General features: G+C 39.3%; 1 protein-coding gene across 2 annotated transcripts in view; it reads left to right on the top strand.

Annotated features, from left to right (window-relative positions):
• Nucleotides 1-25271, top strand: part of LOC144468859 (zwei Ig domain protein zig-8) — a 63418-nt gene that overhangs the window by 26105 nt on the left and 12042 nt on the right. For both annotated transcript variants that reach the window (XR_013493882.1, XM_078178626.1), the window contains exons 2-4: nt 6342-6550; nt 19268-19496; nt 20348-20647. Coding sequence is in view for 1 of the 2 variants with exons in the window: in XM_078178626.1 (XP_078034752.1) it covers nt 6342-6550; nt 19268-19496; nt 20348-20647 (738 nt within the window). In the remaining variant the exon portion in view is untranslated. The remainder of the gene's footprint in view (nt 1-6341; nt 6551-19267; nt 19497-20347; nt 20648-25271) is intronic.

Raw genomic sequence — 25271 nt, 5'->3', positions numbered from 1 at the left:
CTTGCTATCTCAACCATCATATCTCGATCCTTTCACATCTTCATCAATTTCACAAATTCCACTAGGACACTAGTTATCTTTCTGAAATGGAAAAATGTACGAAACTCAATTTATGCCATCACGATCGAGAGATTCGCTGCGGAGGCGTAACAAATTTTCGCAGCCGATCACGTTGCCTGATTGCAAATGAATTTCCCGGTGTTGTTTCGCCTTACTTAGCCATTTCTCTTATACGTCGGGTCAACCGCAAGCGGGTGGTGGTTTCCCCGACGCGGTAGGTGCGATTGAAAAAGTGCCTCACGCGTGCACCGCACGCCAGGAAATTACCATAGTTGGAACATCGAGCCGAGGGTAGGGCCACGGGTCATGTATATTTATAACCGGCTCGCGGCTGCATACGCATTTCCGAGGGACACACGATTGTATTGGAGTTTCTTTTCAAGCCGGTGTGTGATAGATTACGAGAAAAACAACGGAGGAAGATACACATAGTGACCCCTTAGGCATCGTGAAAGGCTCTCTCTTCCATGGTGCTCTGGGAGGTCTCTCAGCCGACCCATTCTCTACCTAATTCACTCTTAAGCCAAAGTGTAATGAGCTCTGATCTAATCTAATTCCATCCAATCTCCTTCCGGCTATAGCTACATCCCGCGGCTATTATGGTTCTCCTGCGGAGAGTGAGCTATAGGCACTTTGTATGCGCTTTCCTATTGAGAACCGGGGTGGAGAGAGGGCCTCCATTCTTGCCGGGATTTGGCAGCGTCCTCCAACAACATATTTAACTAGATACGCTTAAGGGTACTCTTTACCTTCACCCGTTCTTTCAAGAATTCTTCGTCCCTCTCGCACCAACGGTCCAGGACGGAGATCAACGACGCGACAGTGTCTGCCTGGGGAAACATCAAAGAAGCACGCTTTTATGCGAGCCCATTGGGAGTAATTGGCCATTCAGGGTGTAACACGGTAAATTCGTTCGCCGTTTATTAAAGGAGCCCAACGGTTGCTTTTCCGGGGACGCGAAATCCTGCGCCGCGCCGCCCGATGATTAATGTCGCGCGTATCGCTTCTGAATTTTTAGTCGACCTCTATTGGCCGAGCCGAACACCCGCGACCGCGGGGCTCGATATACCTACAGAACGACCGGCAATAACGATTACCATGCAAATAGCGAAATAAAGGAACATTAATATTCGCCTGCTGTGATAATGTAAGGGTTACAATTCACCGATCGGACCTGTTTTCATGAACATGCCGGCCGCGGCGCAGGAAGAGCCGCGAAATTTACTGTCTAATTCGAACTCGAAATTCTGCTGCTGTACTACCCGGCCCTCTTAAATAATATCGGCGAATATACACTGCTGATATTGTTGGTTGCGATTAATCGATACTCAAACCTTTCAACCCTTATTCGATCGTTTCTCACTAATACGAATTTTACTTTTGCTTTATCACACGGTCTTGATGATCGCTTCGTTTCAAGATGCAGTTTTCAAATTCACCTGTCTTCAATGTATCGCATTCCGTTTGTACCTTTTTGGCGAGAATGCATAAAATCCGCAGTCTATCCATCATCGTATGAAAAGTAGAGTGTTAGTCTCCTATGCAATGTACTATCGTTTCACAATTGTGTATCTTCGCGGAAGTGAAAAATGATTTTCTATCATCGTAAAATAATGGAAACGGTTACTTTGATTTGCTCTCAAGTATAAATAATGTTATATTCTTTTTAAACCTTTAGATTCTTTTATTTTGTTTAGTTCTGAATAAACGGAATTTAATATGTTCGAGTCGATAAATGTAAAGTTAATTATGCCCGGAAAATTACTCGTAATCGTGAAATGAGGGGTTCCTGAGAACATTTGAAATAACATTTTCCTTAGCGTGAATGTAATCTGTTGCTTTCTTTATGAGTTATCAAGAAAAAACAGTGACCAAGTGACCAGAGGCGAGATTAGCTGGCGCGAGACGGTTAAGCCAATAAGCAGAACGGAGCTTCAATTGGTTATTGGTTCGGCCGCCTTGCGCAATCCGGCCACGCCTCTCATCGTTCAATGTCTTTCGCTAATAACTTGTAAACAAAGTTCCTGATTGCATTTTCGCTAAGAAAGAAGTTACCTCATATGACCTTAGGAACCCCTTATTTCCCGATTGCGAGTGAATTTTGGGACTCCTTGTATAATCACTATACAGCAAACCTCTATACTTTTACACCATGTGGACGTTTTCGAAATGCAAAACAAGTATTAACCCTTTAAACTCCGTTGACTCCTCTCGGGGGACATCGTGATTCTCGTATATTACTAGACATTAAAGTTTATTAGCTAGAATGGGTAATTAATTTATTATAGTGTAACTTCTTGAAAAATGTACCTTTCTCTGATGAAAACAAATCAGAATACGGTACAATTACTGAGATGTATAATTATATACATATGTAAAATATATAATGATTTTCGAGAACAGAGAATACGTCCATGAATATATTCGACAAACAATAGATTGAACAATATATAAACTATTTACATAATGTGGAAAGAAAAAAACAGGACTGTATCGTTTCTTCTGACAGAAGAATAGAAGACGAAAAATCACTTATTATTGTAAAATATGCAATAATCAGCCTTAAATGCGTATCGGGGAATGCTTTAAAATTGATTATACTGCAGAAAATTATAAGAAACAAAATGTTCATTTTCAAATATTCTAATATAATATCTTAATAAAGTAAAATCTTAATAATATTCTAATATAATATCTTACTTTGTTCCAAACGTCTATCATATAATATGAAGTTTCATACAGTGCAGGTAGGTGACACCCATGATGGCGTGGAGTGCAAAGGGTTAATTTACTCTCAGTAGCACGATGCAACTTGTTTTTAGGTTTATTTTATTGTCAGCTACAATGCTACCAAAATATCTCGAGCTGTTGGTTTATCAGGATTTTCGAGTTTTACTTCATACCTCAGAGGATATTGAAGCATTTTGAATTTGTTAATTCGTCTCTAATTTATATACAAAGATTCAGATTTTCTAATTTTAAGCCAGATAAACTTTTTTATACCAATATATATACAAAATTCGTGCTATAGAATAATGCTTTTATTTCGCTTAAAATGAATAATGTTCTACAGGGTTTTCCAATAAGGGCGGGTCGATTTTGAAATGGAATAAAACAGGCTGTGTATAAGGTATTAACGAATTTTTTTTTTTATTTGAGAGGCCCGTGTATGCCATTTCATATGGAATATGACATCGTTCAAATGTCCCCCGCGGCTTCGCACGGTGGCACGCATCCGAGAGGACCAATTATCAATAACTCTGCCGCATAACTCCGGCTGAATTTCAGCGATGGCCTGGACTATGTTGGCTTTGAGAGCGTCGGTTGATTGTGGCTTACTGGTACAGACCTGCGACTTCAGAAAACCCCACAAGAAGAAGTCTAGAGGGGTTAAATCGCAGGATCTTGGTGACCAATTCACGTCATCTCCGCGAGAGATAACCATACCTTCAAATCGTTCATGCAGAATGTCTATCGTGTCGTTCACTGTGTGGCACGTAGCGCCGTCTTGCTGGAACCACATGTTGTTCACGTCCATATCGTTCAATTTGGGCCACAAGAAATTGGTTATCATGGATCTGTAACGCTCGCCGTTGACGGTAACAGCCTCACCAACGTCATTTTGAAAAAAGTATGGGCCTATGACGCCGTCGGCACAAAATCCGCACCAAACAGTAACTTTTTGTGGATGCATTGCCACCTGGTGAATCTCGTGTGGGTTGGAATTGTCCCATATACGGCAATTTTGCGTTGAAGGGTCGACTTTGAAGGGCTTGAAGCCCCGTCTACCGTAAAATGGGCGTAACGCGCGCAACGTTTGCACTAACGAACACTTATTTTGATAATATAATTTTATCATTTGGACGTGCTGCTCAATCGTGTAACTTGGCATGGTGATTTGGCATGACCGACTGAATTGTAAAAAACAGATTTCAACGACGCACTCAACCTAACATGACCGCTACAGACTGTCAACATCGACCCGTCCCTATTGGAAAACCCTGTAGTTGATGAAGGAAACTTTTCTTCAATTTCAAATTTTATAAAATGTACGGAAATGAGAATTTACTTAATGGTTTACGGTCTATTAATCATAACGGAGATGTTAGTATTTAATCTGTGTTTCCTCCTTCGCAACATCAGGAAACGTATACATTCGAATAGATTTCCATCGTTGTTTCCATCTACTAAAATCGATAATCAATCGAACTTGCTCAACCAAGGGGAACGTACACCGCATTAAAAAAAGTTTCATTAGAGATGCAAATACTTGGCTGCAGCTCTCACTCTCTCTCTCTCTCTCTCTCTCTCTCTCTCTCTCTCTTTCTCTCTCTTTCGAGTCGTCGGTAAATATTTAAAAGCATCGTTCGACGGGAGTTTAACCGTACCGCGCTCACGAAACGCATCATTGCATGGCGGCCAAGTAAAATGGAGGTTTCCACGCACGAGAAATTATACTCTGATGCGTTCCATTTCTGCAACGATCACTATTAAGACGGTCGTTTCGATGTCTCTAGAAAGAAAAAAAGGAAAAAAAGATCCTAGCCTTGCTATAGCGACTTCTCGTGCCCATAAAAAAAGGAAACCAACACGCGAACAAAAAAAGTGGGGAAGAACGAGAGTGTAAAAGATAGCGGAGGGAGAACAAATGGAGCAAGACAGATACAGGGTGCGATAAGCCGAGAGAAACAGGGGGAGAAACGAGGGAAAGAGAGAGAGATTGGTGACCAGATAGGTATATAGAGATCAATAGATAGTCTTGCGACACAGAATCGCGATCCGGTACATTCACTGTGTTAAAATAATAGTGTGAATTCGGTACGAACGGAACTGCTACGATTTAGAACATTTCAATAAAATAAGAGTTAACTTTGCTGTACCATCTGTTCCGTAATATTTAATAACCTTTAATTTTACGGTATTATTGCAATCTCTTTTTTACTGTCACTGGAAATTGAGAATCTTAATTACGAGCTTTTTAATTCACTTCATTTACAAACAGAATGTTTGATGTGGTCATTTCAATAAGTCGTTTCATTCCCTTTATGTGTACATTATCTGCTTTCGATCGTTTCAGTGAATCGATTATAATTTATCGCAATGTTTTAGATAAACATGCTATCCCGAAAATCACTCGCAATCGGCAAGTCAGGGTTTCCTAAGATCATTTGAAGTAACTTTTTCCTTAGCATAAATCCAATCCGCGGCTTTGTTTACGAGTTATTATTTAAAAGAGCATGACCAATGAACGATGAGATCAATTAACGCGAGATGCCCGAACCAATAAACAGAACTGGGCTCCGTTTGCTTGTTGGCTCGACCGCCTCGCGCCAGCCAAGCACCCCCGTCATTAATCAGTTTTTCGTTAATGACTCATTAATAATGATGGAAAAAATTATTGTAAAGGAAACAATTACTTCAAATAACCTCAGAAACCTTTTATTGCGAGTAACTTTTGGAATATCCTCTAGACAGAAATGAATAAACCAATAAAATTTCTTCAACGTATTACTATTTAAAGGTGAACAAAATATATTTAGATAGATCATTATGAATTCAGCAATTTCTTTAACAAAAAATGTGAAATCGGTGATTTTGGCCAACTCGGTAGATTTAGTGTCAAACGCTGACAATTACATTACAAATTGCATGCACATAATAAAAGCGAGTAGGACACATTTAAAACCGTAAGAAGGTGAAAAGAATTTTGCCTTCGGTTGTTGCGATGGATGAAGAAAACATTGAATTTTTGTAAAAACCTGCAGTCTATTGATGATAGAAAATTTGATAGAAAAGTTTGATGGAAACTGGAGAGAAGGTCGGAGTAACTCCTTGTAACTATGGTATTATAAGGGCGTTTCCGCGGAACAATCGAGATCCTTTCCTTTCGTCTACAGATAGGACAACTTTTTGACATGTGGGCCGGAGATTAAAAAACTTTCTTGAATGCGCCGGAAAGAGGTCAAAACGTTTCGACTTCGGGGCTCGAAAACCAGCTCCTTAGCCAGATGGCTAGACAAACAGAAACGGGAATGAGGATCCAATGCGCCCAGGGTCGTTACCAAAGAACTACTGTTCCGAATTCCCGGTGGCCTCGGCATTTATACACTAGATGGAACAGAGTCAAAGTGATTCGCTATGCTTATGAGAACGAACGGGCGTCGTGTACAGTCTTGGTTTCTGTTGCGGCGTCTTCAGGAATCGATATAGTCGTGATTCCACAAGCACGAGGGGAAGAAAAGAAGAGAAGGTGACGGGGAATTTTGTTCTTTCTGTTACAGATACCCTAAGCTTAGGGGATCGGGCAATAGACAACATGGTTCCTCACCAGAGCCAGAGTCAACCACGGAATCAGCTGCTGGTAGATCCTTCCGGGCTGAAGTCGAAGGCAGAGCCGACGTTCGACCACACGCAGAGCACGAACGTGACTGCGCTGATCGGGAAGGCAGCCTATCTGACGTGTAGAGTGCGGAATCTGGGCGACAAGACTGTAAGATTATTTCTCTGTTCATCGAGGAAAGAATTTCCCATCATTCCCTTCCGGGACGGAACATTCACCTTCTGTCGAACCTTTTCGTCAAATCTGTCCACAATCTATTCGGTCTATTAAATTCTGTTAATATTCGGGATTATTACAAATTTTAATATACACAGTAGTCAACCGTTTCAAATCGTGCATAAAATTGAGATAGAACAGATTTTAGTTGATGGAATCGGATTAATGTTATTATTATACTAGACTCTAGGTCTCCGATCAAGTGCATGTTTTTATAGAAAACAGATATATAGCATCAGAATTCATTGTTTGCGATTGGAGGATTACAAAAATACGGTTTTTGTTTAATACAGAGTGGGTGAAAAATAGCGGCGCAACTGGCCAGAGAATAATTATACATAGAGAAATAAATCGAAAAACGTAAAATTTTTTTTATTTAAAATTGTGTTTTCGAGAAAAGATAAGTTTAAAGACCTGTTTCATTAATATGGTGTGTACTTAAGAGTAGAATTAACAAAAGTAGAATTGTTATGTGATGGCCAGGCACGCCACCTGATTCCTATTCACTATTTTTTAACGTATTTTGTTGGAAACAAAACCTTAAATAATAAAATTTTATCCTTTTTTTCGATTTATTTTTGATATAGTTAGTATTACTTCAGACTTGCACATATTATATGCTAGAGAGGAATATTTTCCTATCAAATTAGTTTAGATTATCTGTAAATACTCGAATGAGAACAATTATTCCAAATCAAAGCAGTATTGACTTATGACGATTATTTAATGTAAGTTAGGAAGAGTTTGAGCTTTTCTTATAGTAAATATTCGTAACTAGTAAACGGACGTATTTCTCGTCCCCAAAACTTCTCTATTTAAAAGTTGTAGATTGTAGTAATAGTACTAGGCATTCGTATTCAACGTTACTCCAATAATTAGACCCAATCGTTTTCTATTTTGTTTCAATAGTTTATATTCGTAGTTACATCTAAATGTTAATGTTCGGGTAATCAGTTCAAATCATTAGCTGTTCGCATCGGAATTATCCCCTTGCACTACGACTGCTTTTACGTTACGTTGAGTAGCACTTATTTATTCTTAATATTTTCCTTAATAGGGCCATATAATGTTTATTTCCTATATGGTCTTTATTTACTTCTGTTTCTAGACTCTGATAATAGAAAAATTCAATTTGATTTCAATTTAGATGAAATTAATATTATTCATATTTAGTAGATCATACATGAAATCTTCATCACGAGTCTGGCTCGGTATTATTAATGCAAGGGGTTAATAAAACCCGTTCGCTTCGCCTGACCCGCACGTTCGTAGTCCCCACATATCTATGAACTCTCGAAACCCACTTCTATTGGTAAAGGAAAAGGTCAATAAACCAATCGACGCGAGGAGCAAGGGGAATCGGTCGCCTACTCCACCTAATCATGTCACCTGTTCAGTGCGTAACTTAGCCAATAACAATCAAGAGTCTGAAATGAGAACTAAATGGAAGAGACTATAAGAGGAGGCCACGGAAGAGCGAGACGGTGATTGGAGTCAGGAGACTTTGTTTGTTTATAATCGACCAGGCTCGAGTAATTTGTTTCCTGGAAATTGCGGCTATAAGAAGGCATCATTTCTGCAATAAGGAAACCGCGTGTTTTCCACCCAGCAAAGGTGTTAGGATGGGCGTGAAACTCGGTTCTACACTTTTCCGTGCCATTTTTCCAGCAGGGGACAATACACTAATTTATTTTGGGTCAAATGCAACTCTGTTTTTCTCCGACCATCTGTTTTCCGACTGTTAAAGGAATTTTAAATTGAATTTAATTTATCGACGACATAGAATCTTCAAAAACGTCCATGTTGCGAACTTTGAAGTATATTCCAGCAGTTTATCGGCGAACATGAAAATCTCTTTGAAACCTGCTATTTGTAACGAATAAAGTAAAATGCACAAAGATACGAATTTTGTGCAAATTTTTTTGGCAATTTGACCACGATGCGGAGATAAGGTAATTACGCGAGGGAACGGCGTACTCTTGGACTGGCTCGAGAGGAAATCCGGGCTTCGTAAAGACCTTAGGAAAAGCGATTTGCAGGAAATAATCGAGTTGCCTGGTCTCGATTGGACGTTAATCGACCTTCAAGGCAACTGGAAACTCAATTTTATGGTAGCTCGCGGTTCCGACGTTACAGCTATTGGTCGATCGAAAGTAATCGGGTATGGCGGTGTACACGCGGTACTCGAATTATGACTTCGTGACCACGGTTTCGGATTATTGCATCGTTGCCGTGCATCCTGACTGCGTTCGATCTAAATTTTTTTAACGGGCTGCAAAAACACTTCCTATCTACTACTCTGCGGACGTTCGGCTAGAAAATTGTTTGGGCGAAGTATTGCATTTATTTCGACGTCAGTGACATGTGGTCAGTTTATCGTTGTCCCCGAAAGTGGGGATTGATTTTCTGAATTATTTTGTGAAAACCATAAATTGTAGTCCCATTATTTTCTTTTAATCTCGGGTACACTTGTTCTTTCATCAAAGTTTAATAATGACTATTTATAAAAAGATCAATATCGTATAATAATTTGGATTTTGAGCAAAGAGTTTCAAAGTTATCCGCCTTTTTATCAAAATAATAAATAGTAGAATGTGTAAATAAAGAAATTGAGATTAGCAGAAAATAAGAAATTATTTTTCACAGAGGTAACGGTACTGTAATTATTATATAGTATTATAGAGTGTAAATTCAGTTTACTCAACTTCGGTAATTTTCAGAGAATATTGGAACAATATTTTGGAAATGTATTTCCAAGTATGTATGTACATTGAAAATTTTCTGAACATTGCAATGCATGCTAGCAAAGATATGCGTTGCTGTGTACACAATTTCATTCTTAGTAAGCTGCTATCATTAGAATTTGCAATTCTCGAATCTTATACAGTTATATTGGAAATAATGTACAGAAGGTAATTAGAAATTGAAATTTCAACGTTCTCCAGATGTGGTGGCGTGCCCGTCGGGAAGCTCCGCTCTAGATTCATTAGAAAAAGTAGTCCACAGTTCCCGAGCGAAGCCATGTCGGATAATTAGCTCGTTTCTCCGCGTCGTCGATTCGATCCTCCGGTAGAATAAAGTTCCAGCAAATCTTCACCTTACAGCATCCAAACACGCGAATCCGAGTCGATTCGCAGACAAATTTCCGTTCAAGGAGCTCCGGTACTTCCTTCTAGAGACTTCGCCGGATGGAAGAACTTCTTCCCGAAGTTGGTAATTACAGGCTAGAATGGGGAAGACATTGTCGTTTGCCAGTAATCGACCAAAGGTCGGAATTTCTCGTGATAACGGCTGGAATTACGGGAAATCCCGAAATTACGTCGACCTCGATTACACACTGTAGTTTTTCGATCGAGCTGCATTTTCATCGATGTACTGGGTAGCTCAAAAATTCGGATTGCAACTATGTATTTGCAACGTAACAAAATGCTAACGTATTCTTCCTGAAATAGAACATAATTTCGGGCTACGATAAAATAATAATTCTTTCTTTTAATAGGTTCGTTTTCGTATCAGAATTTACTTAGCTTTCTATGTAACTGCTCTTAAATTACCCGTTACATATTAGGTTTACGGCTAATAATGGTAAATACTAGTTTATACAGTATTCGATATTCTTTCATATTTTTATTATTATTATTATTATTATTATTCTTTATTAACGGGCTAGTAAGACCCTTTTGTGTTACATAGAAGTTGTATATATACGTAGTCCGGAATACATTTGAATAATATAAATTATAAATCATAATATAAGAGTGTGTGATGAATTAATTACAGAGTGTGTGTTTTAATGGCTAGAGTTGCTGCCTTTGTAAATTGGCTCAATGAATTGCCAAAGAAGTCGATTTTTGGACTAAGTTTATTTGCTGTTCGTAATGCTCTCGTTATACAATTTTGATATCCTAAATTGGTTTTAAAGTAATCTACGTGAAATAATTCTTTTGAACGTATTGCTTTAGCAGGAACCTTTAGTTTCAACAGTTCTAGGATGGGTGGACAATCGATTATTTGGTTAATAATTTTGAAAATGAAAAGAATGTCTGCCAAAGTTCTTCTTTGTTTGAGTGTACTCATGTTCATGGTATTAAGGATAGGTTCGTAATGGTGTGAATAATAAGGTATTGGTGTTCCAATTTTAAATGAAGCGAATCTCAAGAATTTGTGCTGAATTGTTTCCAACTTGTTTATATAACATTGTTGGTGAGGATTCCATATTTGTGAGCCATATTGAAGATGGGGGAGAACTAGCGATGAGTAAAGAATTTTTAGGGTGGTCAGATTTTTGAAGTCTGTAGAGTGTCTAATTAGGAATCCCAAAGATCTGGATGCTGAGTTTGTGAGATGGGAGAAGTGATCGGCGAAGGAAAGAGTTTGGGAGAAGTGAATTCCAAGATCGCGAACTGTATTTCGGTTCATTAAAGGTATATCACCAATGTAATAGGTGAACTCTATTAAATTTCTATTTATATCAAAAATATACTATTCTATTTAAATTAAATTGACGTCTAAATCTCCGAAAATTCTCTACCCATACAAAAATAAATACACTACATAATGTACTCCTTTAAACCATGCAACTTTTGTATATATTATTTTTTCGCGCAACGCATATTTTGGAATATGCATAAGTTTCGAGGATCACCCTGTATACTTATTAGAATCATTAGAATCGTTATATCCAGCAATAATGACTTAACTTCCTGTCTCGCAAAGATTATTTGAACATTTATTAGAACATTTCGCGAAGAGCTCACTTACAAAGACATCATTGAACATCCAAATAAATCAGATGTTTAACTGCTGGTGATAAATCTTACAGACACTATAAAGTACGTAAGAGGATCTAAATTTTATACAGTGTTTCATTTTAGGTTTAACAGAAGTGACGATTCTACTCATTCTTTATATTCCTTTTATGATCCATGGAAGGTAATTTTTAGTTGTGATAAATGTAAAAGGACGTGTATTTTATTTATTTACTGAAATAACCCGAATATAATAATTCAGAGAATGAAGACAATGAAAGAAATGTAGAACATATACGACGTGTGTCATACGAGTGAGGTTACAAGTGAGGTTGCAAGGTGGCGCTTCGCAGTTTACATAATGTCATTTTGCAATTGTACACATCGACATTGAAAAATCTATTTCATCCATGATTGCATTAGCATAAATACATATTCTGATTATGGAATCGTAGAACCCAAGGTCGACTTTACATTTGAATACAGGGAATACTAAAGGTGGGCTGGTACACACAGTCGCATTAAAATGAACTAAATTAAGTAATGCTAAACATTCAAAAACAATATGAATGAATTTTAATATTAAGAAGTACGCAAAACGAGATCATAGTTATGATCAGTTTTTAGCCCTGGAATCCATGAGATACGAGAGATGAATCTCAGAAACTTATATCAAGTTATTTAGATAAATTGTGTGTATTTAGCTTGCTGAGAAGACCAAATTTATTAATTCGAAACGAGATATAATTAAAGAATACTATAGCGTCTAAAGTCCAAGAAGATCATTGAAATACTTGCAAAAACGCGATGTCCATAAACTGTGTTAGAAATGTGATGGATGTAGAATAATTTATTGTTGTACGAAAGGCTGAAATTGCGCAGCTCGTGAATAAGAGAGACACTTACTGATGTTACTTGTTAATGATCCCGAAATCCGAAGAATATTCAGGCAAGCACCGGATTTATAAACTTGCGAGCAACACTTACTCGCCACCCAGTACATTCGGTGAGCTTTCTCGCGGGAAGCTCGTAGGCAAACAGGATTAGCCGGAAAAAGGAGGAAGCCGGAGATCACGGCGGAGTACAGTGGATCGGGCTTAGAGTGGAACAGGGGGGACGGGGCTGTTCAATTTCGGCATTTCTGGGTGTGTAAACCGTATTAAGTAAATTCATTATACAGTCGGGAGCAGACGCGCCTTTAATTTCATTCGTCGTCCCGCGTCGGCCATGGAATCCCATTTTCCCCCGGCCCGAATTGCTGGGTCACACGGATTTCCTCAATACGTGATTCACCGACACTTCGAATACTTGGCCGACGTTTTTGGCGTTTCATTGCGCCACTTCGCTTTTCGGAATTATTGACGCACTATTCGCTATTCCGCTACACTACAACGAGATCCGTCGGATCTGGGACAGTTGACCGTTACGACACGGTCGCCGATTCCATTTCGTAGCGATAAGACTGGGGAACTGCACACAATGGAGATATTACAGAATCCAGGATTTCCCTATACATAGTCACCTTCAAGAAACACCATGAAGCTCTCTTGTCGGCACAATGTGCTCCGTGGGTCTATACCCAGCCTTCATCTGACAGGCTGTACTAAAGCCAATATTTACGCTGTATCAATGAAATCGAGCTTTCTCTCGGACCTATACCTGGTTTCGAGTTTCTGCCAGTAATCCTGATATCTTGACTCAGCCAAATCGACGTGTCACGTCCTGCAGGGAATATGCTGAAGCGGCATACGCTGAATCCGGTGAAATCTCTCTGGAAAATAGCTCTTACGTAGTCCCGTGTTAAATTGTGTTGACTAGACCGCAGATCTTTACGTTACCAACGCAATTATAAATCATATACATTTGGTTGCAATCCAGTTACGGAAATATGGAAAATTTCCATTGGTATTTAATGCTCGCAATCGGCACAAAAATTGTCCCAAAATAGACATCATAATTTTCTATTGTGAAAGTACATTTCACACGCAATCAGTTGAATGTAGAAGCGAATTTAGACTTTGATTGTGTATTCCAGATGATTCATCGCAGTGAAAATTGTGAATATTGTTTTCATCTGCATTTCTTCCAAACTGACCAGTGAACGAAATAGAGCCGCGTTCTACTTTTGATGAAATGAATGTGCACTAACTAAATTCGCCCTGAGATAAGCTCTATGAAAAACGATTTACGTAAAAGAGGTCCGATAATTAAGCGATTTAGGATAATCGAGGTATAATAGTTTTTCAAAAATTCTTTCTAAATTAGAAAATTTGGTGCAAAAGTATTAAAATTACCAGCTAGGTATTAGACTATCAACACAAGTTTTCAAAATTCATTGTAGAAATTTGTAGAAATTTTTCGGGTCGATTTTCAGTACTTAACGTGTTAGGGCAAGAGCGTTATACTCTGATTGCAATCTACTCAATGTTTTTTTTATGCGAAAACATGTTTTCCTCAAAATTTCTAGTCCAGAAGTATTACGAAGTCCGAGACTAATCGATGGCCGGGATGCATAATAAGAATTTATGACACAACGCGGTGGAGGGTGGGGACCCGATGATCATCCAAAAACTTTATGTACAAAGTTGCTGGCGAGTTCGCGCGGCAGACAATATGCGAATCCATTTCCAGTTTTGCCCGCACCAGTTTTGCTTAACGTTTGGCATTCATCATCTTGGACGTCTTCCCGTAGTTTCCGCCCGACGCGGCACAGCGGTGCCTCACCGTCTCGATGGCTAAGTTCGGGAGCGTTAAACTGCATCCGTTCCCTTGCAGCGGTGGCTCGCCAGACGTAAACTTTCTCGGGTAAATACGTTAAGTGGTGCCAGCCATAGTACGGCTGCGTACGCCGGCTTGTAGTCGCCGGAGACAGTCTGCCTTTTCCAATTTATGCACGTTCGAGGGATTAATTGCCGAGGATCGTCGAGATGGATCCATAAATTTCGATGTTCTGTCACTGACGAACCGCGTTCCCGGTTTAACTTCGATTGTTAATCCTTTGGTATGTAAATTATGCTCGGTACTTCCTGGCAGAACTTCGATCAATGTCTCGTCCACTTTGGGCTAAGTGTTTGATGTAATTGGCCCTTTCTCCGGAAGATTTTAATATTTACTAGTCACTGATGATCTCTATGCAAGTAATGAACACTTCCACTTTTCGTAAATATTCCTGGACAGGATCAGGGATTGCATTATCATCCACGCAGTTATCGATGATTCAATTTCGATAGCTTTGTAACAGGATGTTTTGATCCAATACGCTATTCTAAAAGAGACATTCGATATTAATTAATCGGGGAAATATTAAATGAAGTTGGTATACAATTGATATCTAAATCTACATACTTCGATCAAACGCATGAACAAGTTGTTATCGTCATTGATGTAATTAAAGCCGTTGATTGCTTCATTGTCCCGAACAATTATATAGCCGACAGTGTGAATTGCAGTAATTAACAAATTATAATTACTATTACTAAATTAAAGAATTAATATGCGGGGTTTCCATCTCGCAATTACCTTCAATTTGAATGTTAATGTCATTGGAACAATAAATAGTGTATTTATACTTTAACGCTCTCAATGCATTGATGTAGTTTGATAAAGTTTCGGAAGGAAATTACAAGAATTTTGTACAATCTGATAATTGCCAAATTCAAAGAGGGATAAATAAGAAGAAATAAAATTGTTATTTAGTAAAAATATTAAGAAAACAATATTTTTTCAAGAGTAGCCAACAACGATATATCGTTCTTCGGTACTAAGAGGGTTACAGTTTATGTCATACGCAATAGTATAAAATGATAGTTTATCATAAGTTGTTTGATCGCACTATTTTAGAAGACCGAATGCATCTCTACGTAGTCATACTTATATTCTCGTCTATTTTACTAGTTCCAAAATAAAAGAATTACGCAGTAGTTTATTTTAGGCCACCCAAAACTCGCAGCGTTCAAAGAAGCTGTGTTTTTTTTAAAGATTATACTCCCGACTGCGGCCAGCGCGCCTCAGCCGACGAATAAATAAAGTTTCGTTGTTTGCTTGTTTGCTTGTCACTCTGCACGTGACCCAAGTTTCCCGCCATACGGCGGCCTCCGAAGGCTAGACAAAGTCGTAATGAGAGAAGGTTCCAGGACAGGGTCAAACGCGTTGAAAGATAATAAAAAAACTTCAGCCCTGGTTGGGGAGAAGAAGTTCTGGACTTCGCGGCACGAACGAGTAGAAAGAGATACTCTTTGTCGCGATTTCTAAGCGGCCGACCCGCCGCTCGCTCCGAGAGCCTAATTAAAAAAGCTCCTCTGCCTTGATTCAGGTATTAGAGAAGCCGCGTCCGCGGATAGAAAAACCATTGAAGCCTTTATCAATGTCTGATTAAATACGGACACCGAACTGGTCCCGTCGACTTGCGCGCCTCGAGCGATTCGGATTACGCGACCGGATGAACCAATCATCCAATTAGCCACTCCCGTTGTCCCTGTTAATAGTTCTCCCGTGGAAAAGTTCATTTCTCGCGTCGGTAGGCAGCCGAGTAATTCCTTCGCGGAGCAGATTACCGGGTTCGGCTCCTTCCACCGCGATCTATACGTCCTGTGTATCGCACGCGACGGATCGTACCTCTCGATCATCCTTGCAATCAGTCACTCAATCGCTCGCAACTGTTCACCGAAACGTTATTATCCTCGGGAAACGAGGACGGGCCATGGGTGAAAGGATATTGCTCGATATGGGTTTCGTTTCGGAGGAACTCGTCCGTGTTTGCCCACTCCATCGTGCCCCAGAAAATTGATGTGTCTCCTGGTCAGAATCTCGTCGTCACGTAAACAGAGGACTCGGCCGCGAGTCGGTGGGATTTGCGGTTTAATATGGATTAGCGCGGGAATATAGGAATACCTCGTTACGTGCTCGCTGTTTGGGATTGCCTGGAACGAGAGCGGCGAGCACTCGAGAACGAGGCAGGATCTCCAGAATTTTATACAGAAGCGTGGTTGACTTTCCATTTTAATGAAACGTTCTTGTGTGTTGCTAATTTGTTGAAACCTTAAAACCTTTAAATCCAAAACCTTAAAAATGTTTAGTACAAGCAATATTTTTTTGAATAACTCTATTTTACAACATTCTGATTTAGGGAAAGATTAGAATTTTCCATATATCCTTAGGAGCGAAGGTAACTATCCGTTCCTATCTTTTACGTTTTCATTATGTGTTCGATGAGTTCTATATGTAGATTGATCGTTGCCATTACAAATATTCAATATTGTAATAATTCATTTACACTACAAATTTGCGCTGTCATAAAAATCCAAAAGGTGTCCTAAAAATACCGCCTCCATAGATGTTAATTTTATGTATTCGCCATTCTCGATTCACGAAAATTTCACGTTTTCAGTTTTAAAATTATAGAAATTGTAATGATTGAACAAATTCTTTAATCTAAACACACGTTATAATAAAAATAACTTCGTGTTTAAATAAATTCAGTCTTGTATCTTTAGTAGCTCGTGAAATAGCTGTTTCCTTGGCGAAGATGCAATTCACGGCTTTGTTTACTTGGCCGCCTTGTGCCAGCCGAGCTTATTTCTCATTAGTTAGTGTTTTCCATTAATAACTCATAAACAAAGCCGCGGATAGCATTTTCGCTAAGGAAAGAGCTACTTCAAATGACTTCAGGTACCCTTCATTTTCAGATTGTTACACATTTTTGGGATACCTCGGATAACCAAATAAAGATACGTCCTTCATTTCGGAAACAAAACTAATCCATCACTACTACATTTCCAAACTTAAAATACGAAAATGGTGTACCGGTATTTTAGTTTTCAGTAATACAATATCGGTTTCGGTGTATGTAATGACACTATCGGTATTTCGATAATAACCTATTTTAGTATAACTTTGCCGGTAAAATGCCGGTATCAGGATCATACCGGTATTAAGCCCCCGGTTTCAATCTTAACTTTTCTTCTCACGATCAGCGCAGACAATTTTCGCTTTACCTAAAGATCCGCAGTCAAGTTGGTACGTTTCGAAGAAGTCGTCGACGAGTCGAAGCTCGGGCACAATTTTTGCTCTATTGTCTCGTTAATTGCTTCTCAGAAACGACTTTTGACATCCGGGTTCGAACTCGGCAACTCGGTTAATTAATCTACACGGACGATTCGACGAGTTCTACTCCGGCGACGGCGCGGCGATTCGAATTTCATCTCGGACAGTTTAAGAAGTCCGGACGTGGGGGGCTGGTGTTAAATGGCCCCGTTCATAGCGAGCTGGGAACAAAACACAGAGTCGACAAATTGTCGTCGATTCGGTCTCTCCGCTTCGCGGGTACGAGTAAACTAGCACCGCGCCGGCAGTTACTTTGCCGTTGGCAGACTTACCCGCGGAGTTTACTAGATTACTTTCTCGTTGCTGAAGAGGGTGCCAGGACCAGAGGGTGTGTGCTCGCACACACTCGCGCACGGCCGATGAAATTACCGTGGTCCCAGAAGACGTCAAAGTTCACCGGGACTGAAGTTTAAATGTCTCCTTCGTCGAAACAAATTATGTATTATACGGACGAGCGCGGCAGGCGTTTGCGGGTGACGGAAGCGTGCTCGTGCCGGAACTTCTGACCCCGTGTCTCGGTTCTGTGAAATATTTAGCGGTACAGAATGACGAGACACCGCTGAAATATTAACTCCTGTGGAGACGCCCATGCTCGCTATCGTCAACCCTCCAAGAAGTGTTCAGAGATTCTCCGTTACTTGCGTACCGGGGACACCTGCATTCTTGCGAGTAAATTTTTTCGGAGCGTCCCTGAATAACTTCGAATCTCTTCGTGGCCATCCGGAGACAAATGTAGCCTCGCGATATCTTGGGTGTCTTGAATACTTCATTCTTTCCTTGTCTTCGACAACAGTTTCTTTCTTAAAGATCGTATCGCCTGAAAAAACTAGAGGATTCGAAGAATGCATTGTTGACGAGCTTTTCTGGATGCTTTATCCCGGCCTTTAGATAATTGTCTTCTGTCGGGAATTTTTGTATCATACTCTTGCGCATGATCGATGAACCCTGTAATAAGATGCTAGAGAAGCAGACCAGGAATTTGCTATGTTCTCCTTGCTGGTGTGCTTTGAGAGAAAAATACATTTATACTATTATCAGTGTATCGACTAGAAATTGTAATTGAAGTCCAAAATTTGGCTACTGTAGTCTAAAAAATAGTACAACAAAAGTTGAGTAGGAAGGTGTTTAAACATTTTTAATCTTTTTCGCTCGCATGCTCCGGAGCGAAGCCATTTCAAATTTATCTTCATTGTCTCTGTAATAAAGCCATAATAAAGTTGGAAGATAAATTTTAAATCAGTCCACTTCGCAGCCTTCGGTATATATTTAAAGAATTGTTAAAAATGTGATTATTGTTTAGAAAGCTTCGAGCGCAAAGGATTAAATTAGCCGCCGTAGCTTGACATATTCATAGATCGAATTGCATAGGGAAATTCAGTGCTTAATAATTTCTGCTTCAAAGAGTTTACGTGGCTCTGAAGGTACTCGTTAAATCGTTTCGAGACATCTCGAGTGGCGTTCATTAACTGAAGATGCCGTCACTGTTTCAATCTCATTGGCAAGTCCTCGGCATATTTTACGCTCGGGAATATTTACGAGGTTAGGTCATTCGTTGCCGGAATTCGTTATTCTTATGCGTCGAAGCGCTCGTTAAACTGTCGGGCGGAGTAACGAAAGCAATGTTAGAATACTAATCGCAGCAGTCGACCGTCGAACAACGAAAACAAGGGATGCAAAAATATATTCTCGTCCGGAGACGAGACCGCGAGCGTAACATCTTATTATCGGCGAATTCGGTTAAGCGATCAGCCCTGTCGACAACACCGGAACTGATTCTTCTTTTGAAATTCCGTTTGCGAAGGTGTCCTGGGTCAGAGCGAGGGACATTCACATTTTAACAGCGGGGGCGTACACCTACACGAGCGATCAGCGATTCCAGGCACTACACGGGCAAAACAAGGGCCAAAGTAACGAGTGGTCTGAATGGACGCTTTACATAAAGTGGGCGCAGGAGAGAGACCAGGGATTCTACGAATGCCAGATATCGACCATTCCCGTCAAGTCGCATCAGTTTCGCTTGAATGTCGTCGGTAAGTCAACAGCCTTTGTCCAAACACCAGCCTGCTAACAAGGGAACCCACAATTTTTATGAAACTTTGCACAACTGTCCAATAAAAATACCCAAGAATTCAGTCGTGTTTCGTTTGTGCGCGGTTTTCTAACTTAACTCTTTGACTAAAACGATGATAAACTCAACAATCTTGTAAAGTTAAATGAAAATAAAGTATTCGTACACCTTTTAAAATACAGCAACTTGTTTTCAAACTTGTTCGAACGTCTTGAATTTCTTTTAAATGTACCAGTATAAGATAGCAAGGGTAAATTTGAACGTAACACCAAATTAAAGAAATGTTTACTTGAATCGGAAAATGTTGCCTGATAAAAAGTGCTAATCGGTATAAAAGGCGCTTTTTAAGAACAGAACAGTTTGCTAGCAGTTTCACAAGGAGTTCGCGACTGTAATAATACCAGCAACTTTATTACGTGACATATAATGATAAATGCGCGAGATTCAGCGTTATCTCTGTTATAACACTTGCTCGAGATGCACCATAAACTGTCTTACGCTCAATTGTTCTCGAAACGATTCCCCGGCGATCCAAATGCATCGTGATGTCGGGGGAAACATTTGGTCCATTAACGACTCCACAAAAGTAGAAACATCCTAATTGCCGAGATTGCAGTATCGTGTTCGTACTCGTTACAACAATCGCGATGTATCTAAACACGAATAACAGACTTTAGCTCGTCAGGTTTCGCGAATAGCCGAAGCTTGCTATCTTTCCCCAGATATTCCCTCGAACGGGGACAACTCGAAGAGAAACGAGGCTTATTGAAAACACGCGAACCGAAAAAGAACTCGATTTATTTTTTATTCCAGTGCCGACGGCGACGATACTGGGCGGCCCAGACCTGTACGTGGGTGCAGGTAGTACGATAAACCTGACGTGCGCTATACACTTCAGCTCGGAGCCACCAGCCTTCATCTTTTGGTATTACAACGAGAACGTCTTGAGCTATGACAGTCCCAGGGGCGGCGTCTCGGTGATAACCGAAAAGGGTGGCGACATCACCACCTCCTGGCTCCTTATCCAGACAGCACAACCCTCGGACTCTGGGGAATACAGCTGCAAACCCAGCAATGCCAATACGGCGTCCATCAAAGTTCATGTACTGAATGGTGAGTGTTTGCACGCTCGATTACCCAATTCCGATGACACCGGCTCGTGCGAAAAAATAAACAGCATCGTAAATGATTAACTGTTTCTCCTGGGGATGATAACCAACCTGCCGTATATTTGTACCATTTGACATAAAATTCAATACTGATAAACGACACCTTTATTATGTATGAACAGCAATGTTAATAATACATCTCTGGCGGAAAGTATACGATCAGACATACCAAGCCTCATTTTACAATAGCCATTAAAATTGACGTTATGTATGATCTGACATAAAATTTCAATATAGACGGTCATATTCTATGGACCGCATTTTCATTAAGTATGAGCTGCAATGTTGATAATACGTCCCTGGCGAACAGTATTCGACTAAATAAACCAAGCTTCAATGTACAACCGTCAGTATAATTAACGTGCACGATATTTCCATTAATGGTGAAAGAGAATGTAATGATAAAATTCGTGGCGTATAATTAAAATGTTGAGATAGATATTAATATGTTTGTACCATAAAAAGATTAAAAATGAGAAAAGTGTCAAGTAACATTGCAACACTTCGTTAAGTTGCTCGTTTATTTAATGATTTTATACTTTGCTAACGTCGTACAGGCGAAATTTATAACTATTCAGCAAAAGATTATCGACCTCACTGGACGGATTGAAATATTTATAAAACGATTCCATCTGCTATCAATCTAGCTGCATCTCTCGCCAGTTCGGAGATCATTAATTCGACATTATCGATTATTTAAAAGCTTTAATAATTAAATACTAGGGCTTCATTAATTGTGACGTCCTCGATTGTGTCATCCCGATCAATCAGTCGGTCTAGCCTCCCCAACGGAAGCACTATTGGCACTCGGCCGGGGAACAATGCGACGATAGATAAAGGTAATGTCGAGCTCGGCGAGCGGGTATCTTTGAGTCTTACACGCGCGGCGATAGAGGCGCTGAACGCGAAACGATCGGCTTATTAAAACTCGGCAGTTACGGAGTCGCAAAGTTTTCTCCGCTTATTCAATAATAGGGCAGCAGCGGCGGCGAAAGCAAAGCGTACGGGAAACGAGTTTCAAAGCGGCAAGAATGTTTACCGTTCTGTTCGTCGTTTCTACTCCGATACGAAACGCCCCGGCTGGAATAGTTTCGTTAATGCGCATTTCAAACGTAATTCCCTGTGATTTTCATTATTACATCCGCGGGTGTAACAATTCCCGTTCCAAGCATTTTTCATCAGCATTTTTCTACTGAAACTTTCCCAATGTCCGCCCGTAATCACAGAATTTTCCAGCATACTTCCGCGAGGTTCGCCGCCAGCGGCGACTGCGCGGAAAGTTGCCTGTTCTCTGTTGTTAACGGCCGGAATTCTTCGTCGGCCGTGTATCGCCGGATGTCTGTGCACGCTGCACAGGAAGTGCCACGCCGTGGATTTCCGTGGCTCACAATAAGAGGACCGTCGATCGCCGTCGACAAATTTTGTCCATGTAAATCACGGTGCTTCCCGGGTCACGGAATTCTTACGAACTTCTAGCAGTTCTGCCCCGCCGCGGCCCGTAGAGCGCGCCGGACCGAAATCGAGCGGAAATTGCATTTCGATCGGTCGCATAAAATACTTGGCCGTCGAGCCGCGGGCGACGTTTAACGAAGAAAGAACAGGCAAGCGGTACATCGATACGGGCCTTTGGAACCTGGCCTTTCTGTACCGCGGGAAAATATCACGGAAACCTGCCAAAGATATTTTTACGATACACTGTCCCTCGCAAAAGTCGTCAAACTTTGAATAGTTCAAGCGAACGGATGAAAGTTTTGGATATTTTCGAAACACCGAGAGGAGGCTTATCTTTTCGAGCAAATCGGGTTTAGAAATTCGGTGACATTCAACGAAAATTTTCAAATTGATAATTATGTATGCACCTCGGAAATGAAGAAATTAATGAAATTGAATAAATATTTTAATTGCCATGAACATTTAAAGTTGAGTTTTACGAGTGTAGAATATTTCGCCTGACGGAACTGCTCGCCTTTTTCGAGATGTCATTGTGTTTCATATTTTCGCTCAGTCCTTTTACATTATAAAGATCGTACCTTCGTAATAAGAAATCATATATTTTTTAGTAATTATTAACTAAAAAACATTTTAGAAGTAATACTGATCGATACGTAATAAATTTAAAAAATTCTCAATATTTTATAGAGGTTAACTGCTATAGTCTCCGTGTTCTAGCAAAAGAGAATATTTTCTATACAGCCTGTTTTAAATAACTTGGAAGAGATCATGTGCCTATAGAAACCAATTTGGAAGCTATAATTACTTCAAGGGTACCGTGACACGGAGATGTTTAATCAGTGGTAGATATTTTCAGACTTTTAACTGGAGATGGTCCGGTTGATCAACATGTCATATAAACAAATCGTGAACAAAGATTAATGTTTCAGTTAGAAATTTAAAGTAATTATGTACATGCACAAATAATTGCGCAAGGCAGTTATCGCGCAAATAGTACCTAACATTATAACAGTACTTAACAAGTTAATATATCGTACATGTTATTTGCAGCATATATGCGTATATCATGCTCATCTGAATCAACTATCTGGTTAAATTAACCACTTGCACCATACCAATGTCTTACTCGTGACAAAGACTTCATACATAAATATGAATACAATTCATTTTTTTCAGATCGAAATAAAATTCGATTCTTCTGTTACCAGAATGTAAAAGTAAAAGTAAATGATGTCATAAAGGGAACAGAAATTGCATCGTTTTAACAAGGAAATCATTAACGACGGTCAAGTGCCAATCAATGCAGATGTGAAAGGATAGCAATGCAAGGAGTTAATTTAGTCTATTAGTCAGTGCTTGTATCATAACCGGATTGTGTTGGTAACAGCTGTACCTCAATATAATTCTGAATATACGCAACAGCAATCCATGCTTTCAAACCATTGATTTGGTAATTGAATATTACAATAGATATAGCTATTAGTATTTCGAAATCAAACAGTTCAGTTTCATTATTGAAGTCGCAAAGTGAATTTTGTGAGGCTGCGTTTGAATACTTCTAAAAAACAAGAGTTCGAAAATATGGTAATAAATAATTGCAAAAAGATTTTCGTTAATGAAAATCTCGATAAAAAACGGCTTCATTTTCATGATTGATGAAAATAATGAAGTCAGTATTTATTATCAAAAATGCAATAAATGTGAAAAGTGCGATTGAAAATCACAATTAGTCCAATGTATGTGTCATGATACTGCTTGAGTAAAAATTATGCTTCTAATTCAAAATTAATTTTTACTCATAAATTCTGTAGTATTATTCTGATAATACATCAGAATAAGTGTAAAACGTTCTTGACACTTAGTATAGTAAATCTTCTTCACTTGTTCTACAATCTGTAAAGAAAAACGGACAATTTTTGAAGAGATGAAACGATTATCCGAGCTTCTCGATTCGTTTTCATAGTTGTTAACAATCGTTACATAGTATATACTTAATATCGTGCATATTTACACATTTTCATATATATTTTTATTTACATTATTTTTTTGCGTAGTTTCCTGTGTAAATGTTATATGAATTTTGCCTGTTTATCGTGCATGAGCATCTGCTGTCTAGTTATTATTATACCAGAATTATTGTAGATTGTAATAACGTCAACATTGTCATTAGATAGTTGATTAAATTCTATTGTTTGTACTGCAAACTTTGACAAAATTATCTTCAAATTAATGCTATCAATAAATCCATTAATATTGCCAAACTATTGAAATATTTACTCCTAACTTATGCGTAATAATAAATTAATTTGAATCACGTTAAACCTAAAATAATTGTAATATATTACCCCAGATGTTTAGTAAATCATTAACGATGTGTACAAAATACCTTGGAATCATTGATAGAATTTCGAAAATGGGACATAGACTGTGGATTTTTATACAAAGTAACAATTGTTTGCATCAGTTGTACGAAATAATAATAATATAACGACGTATTTCTTCTTTAATCATAAATTGAAAACAGCTTGGTAAGGTTCTTAAATTATTTCGACGTCTTTATTGTTTAACATTTGATTCATTTTACCGTAAATTCATAAAATCTGCAGTCAAGTATTAGACATACAGAGCAAAACAAATGAAGATTATTAATTCGAAAAGCTGAAGGGTGAAGAAATTTGAGCATGCAGTAGTGAAAAACCAATACAAGCAATGAAGCCGGTATGTTTTATTCAAACGGAACCTAGCAGCATTATGGTTAGAAAACAGCAAAGAAATATACTTAATTGAAACCCGGTTGTGATTTAAGCAATTCACAGAGATCCGGCTGCAACGTAAACAAACCTGAGAGCTTACATCTTCCGTGAAAAACCCTGTTTTCCCCAGTTGGCAGCTGCTAGTTTCGCTAAAGTCGAACGACCGAGTTGCCCAGCTGTGTTAAAAACTTCCGCGAGCAGAGAGGCAGCCAATACGCGGAAAAATACGGAGCTTTAATTAATTCTCGTATCTCGTGCAATTAATAACGTGCTCCAAACTGACGACCGTCGCTAATCGTCGTTAAATTTAGCCGAGTTACATGGTAAACTGCTCCAAGACCTTTTCGTTCTACACTCCGTCTC

The sequence above is a fragment of the Augochlora pura genome, chromosome 4 (genome assembly GCF_028453695.1).
Source record: "Augochlora pura isolate Apur16 chromosome 4, APUR_v2.2.1, whole genome shotgun sequence".
Lineage (NCBI taxonomy): Eukaryota > Metazoa > Arthropoda > Insecta > Hymenoptera > Halictidae > Augochlora > Augochlora pura.
The sequence above is the reverse complement of the archived record's forward strand: the minus strand, read 5'-3'. Positions and strand labels throughout refer to the sequence as shown.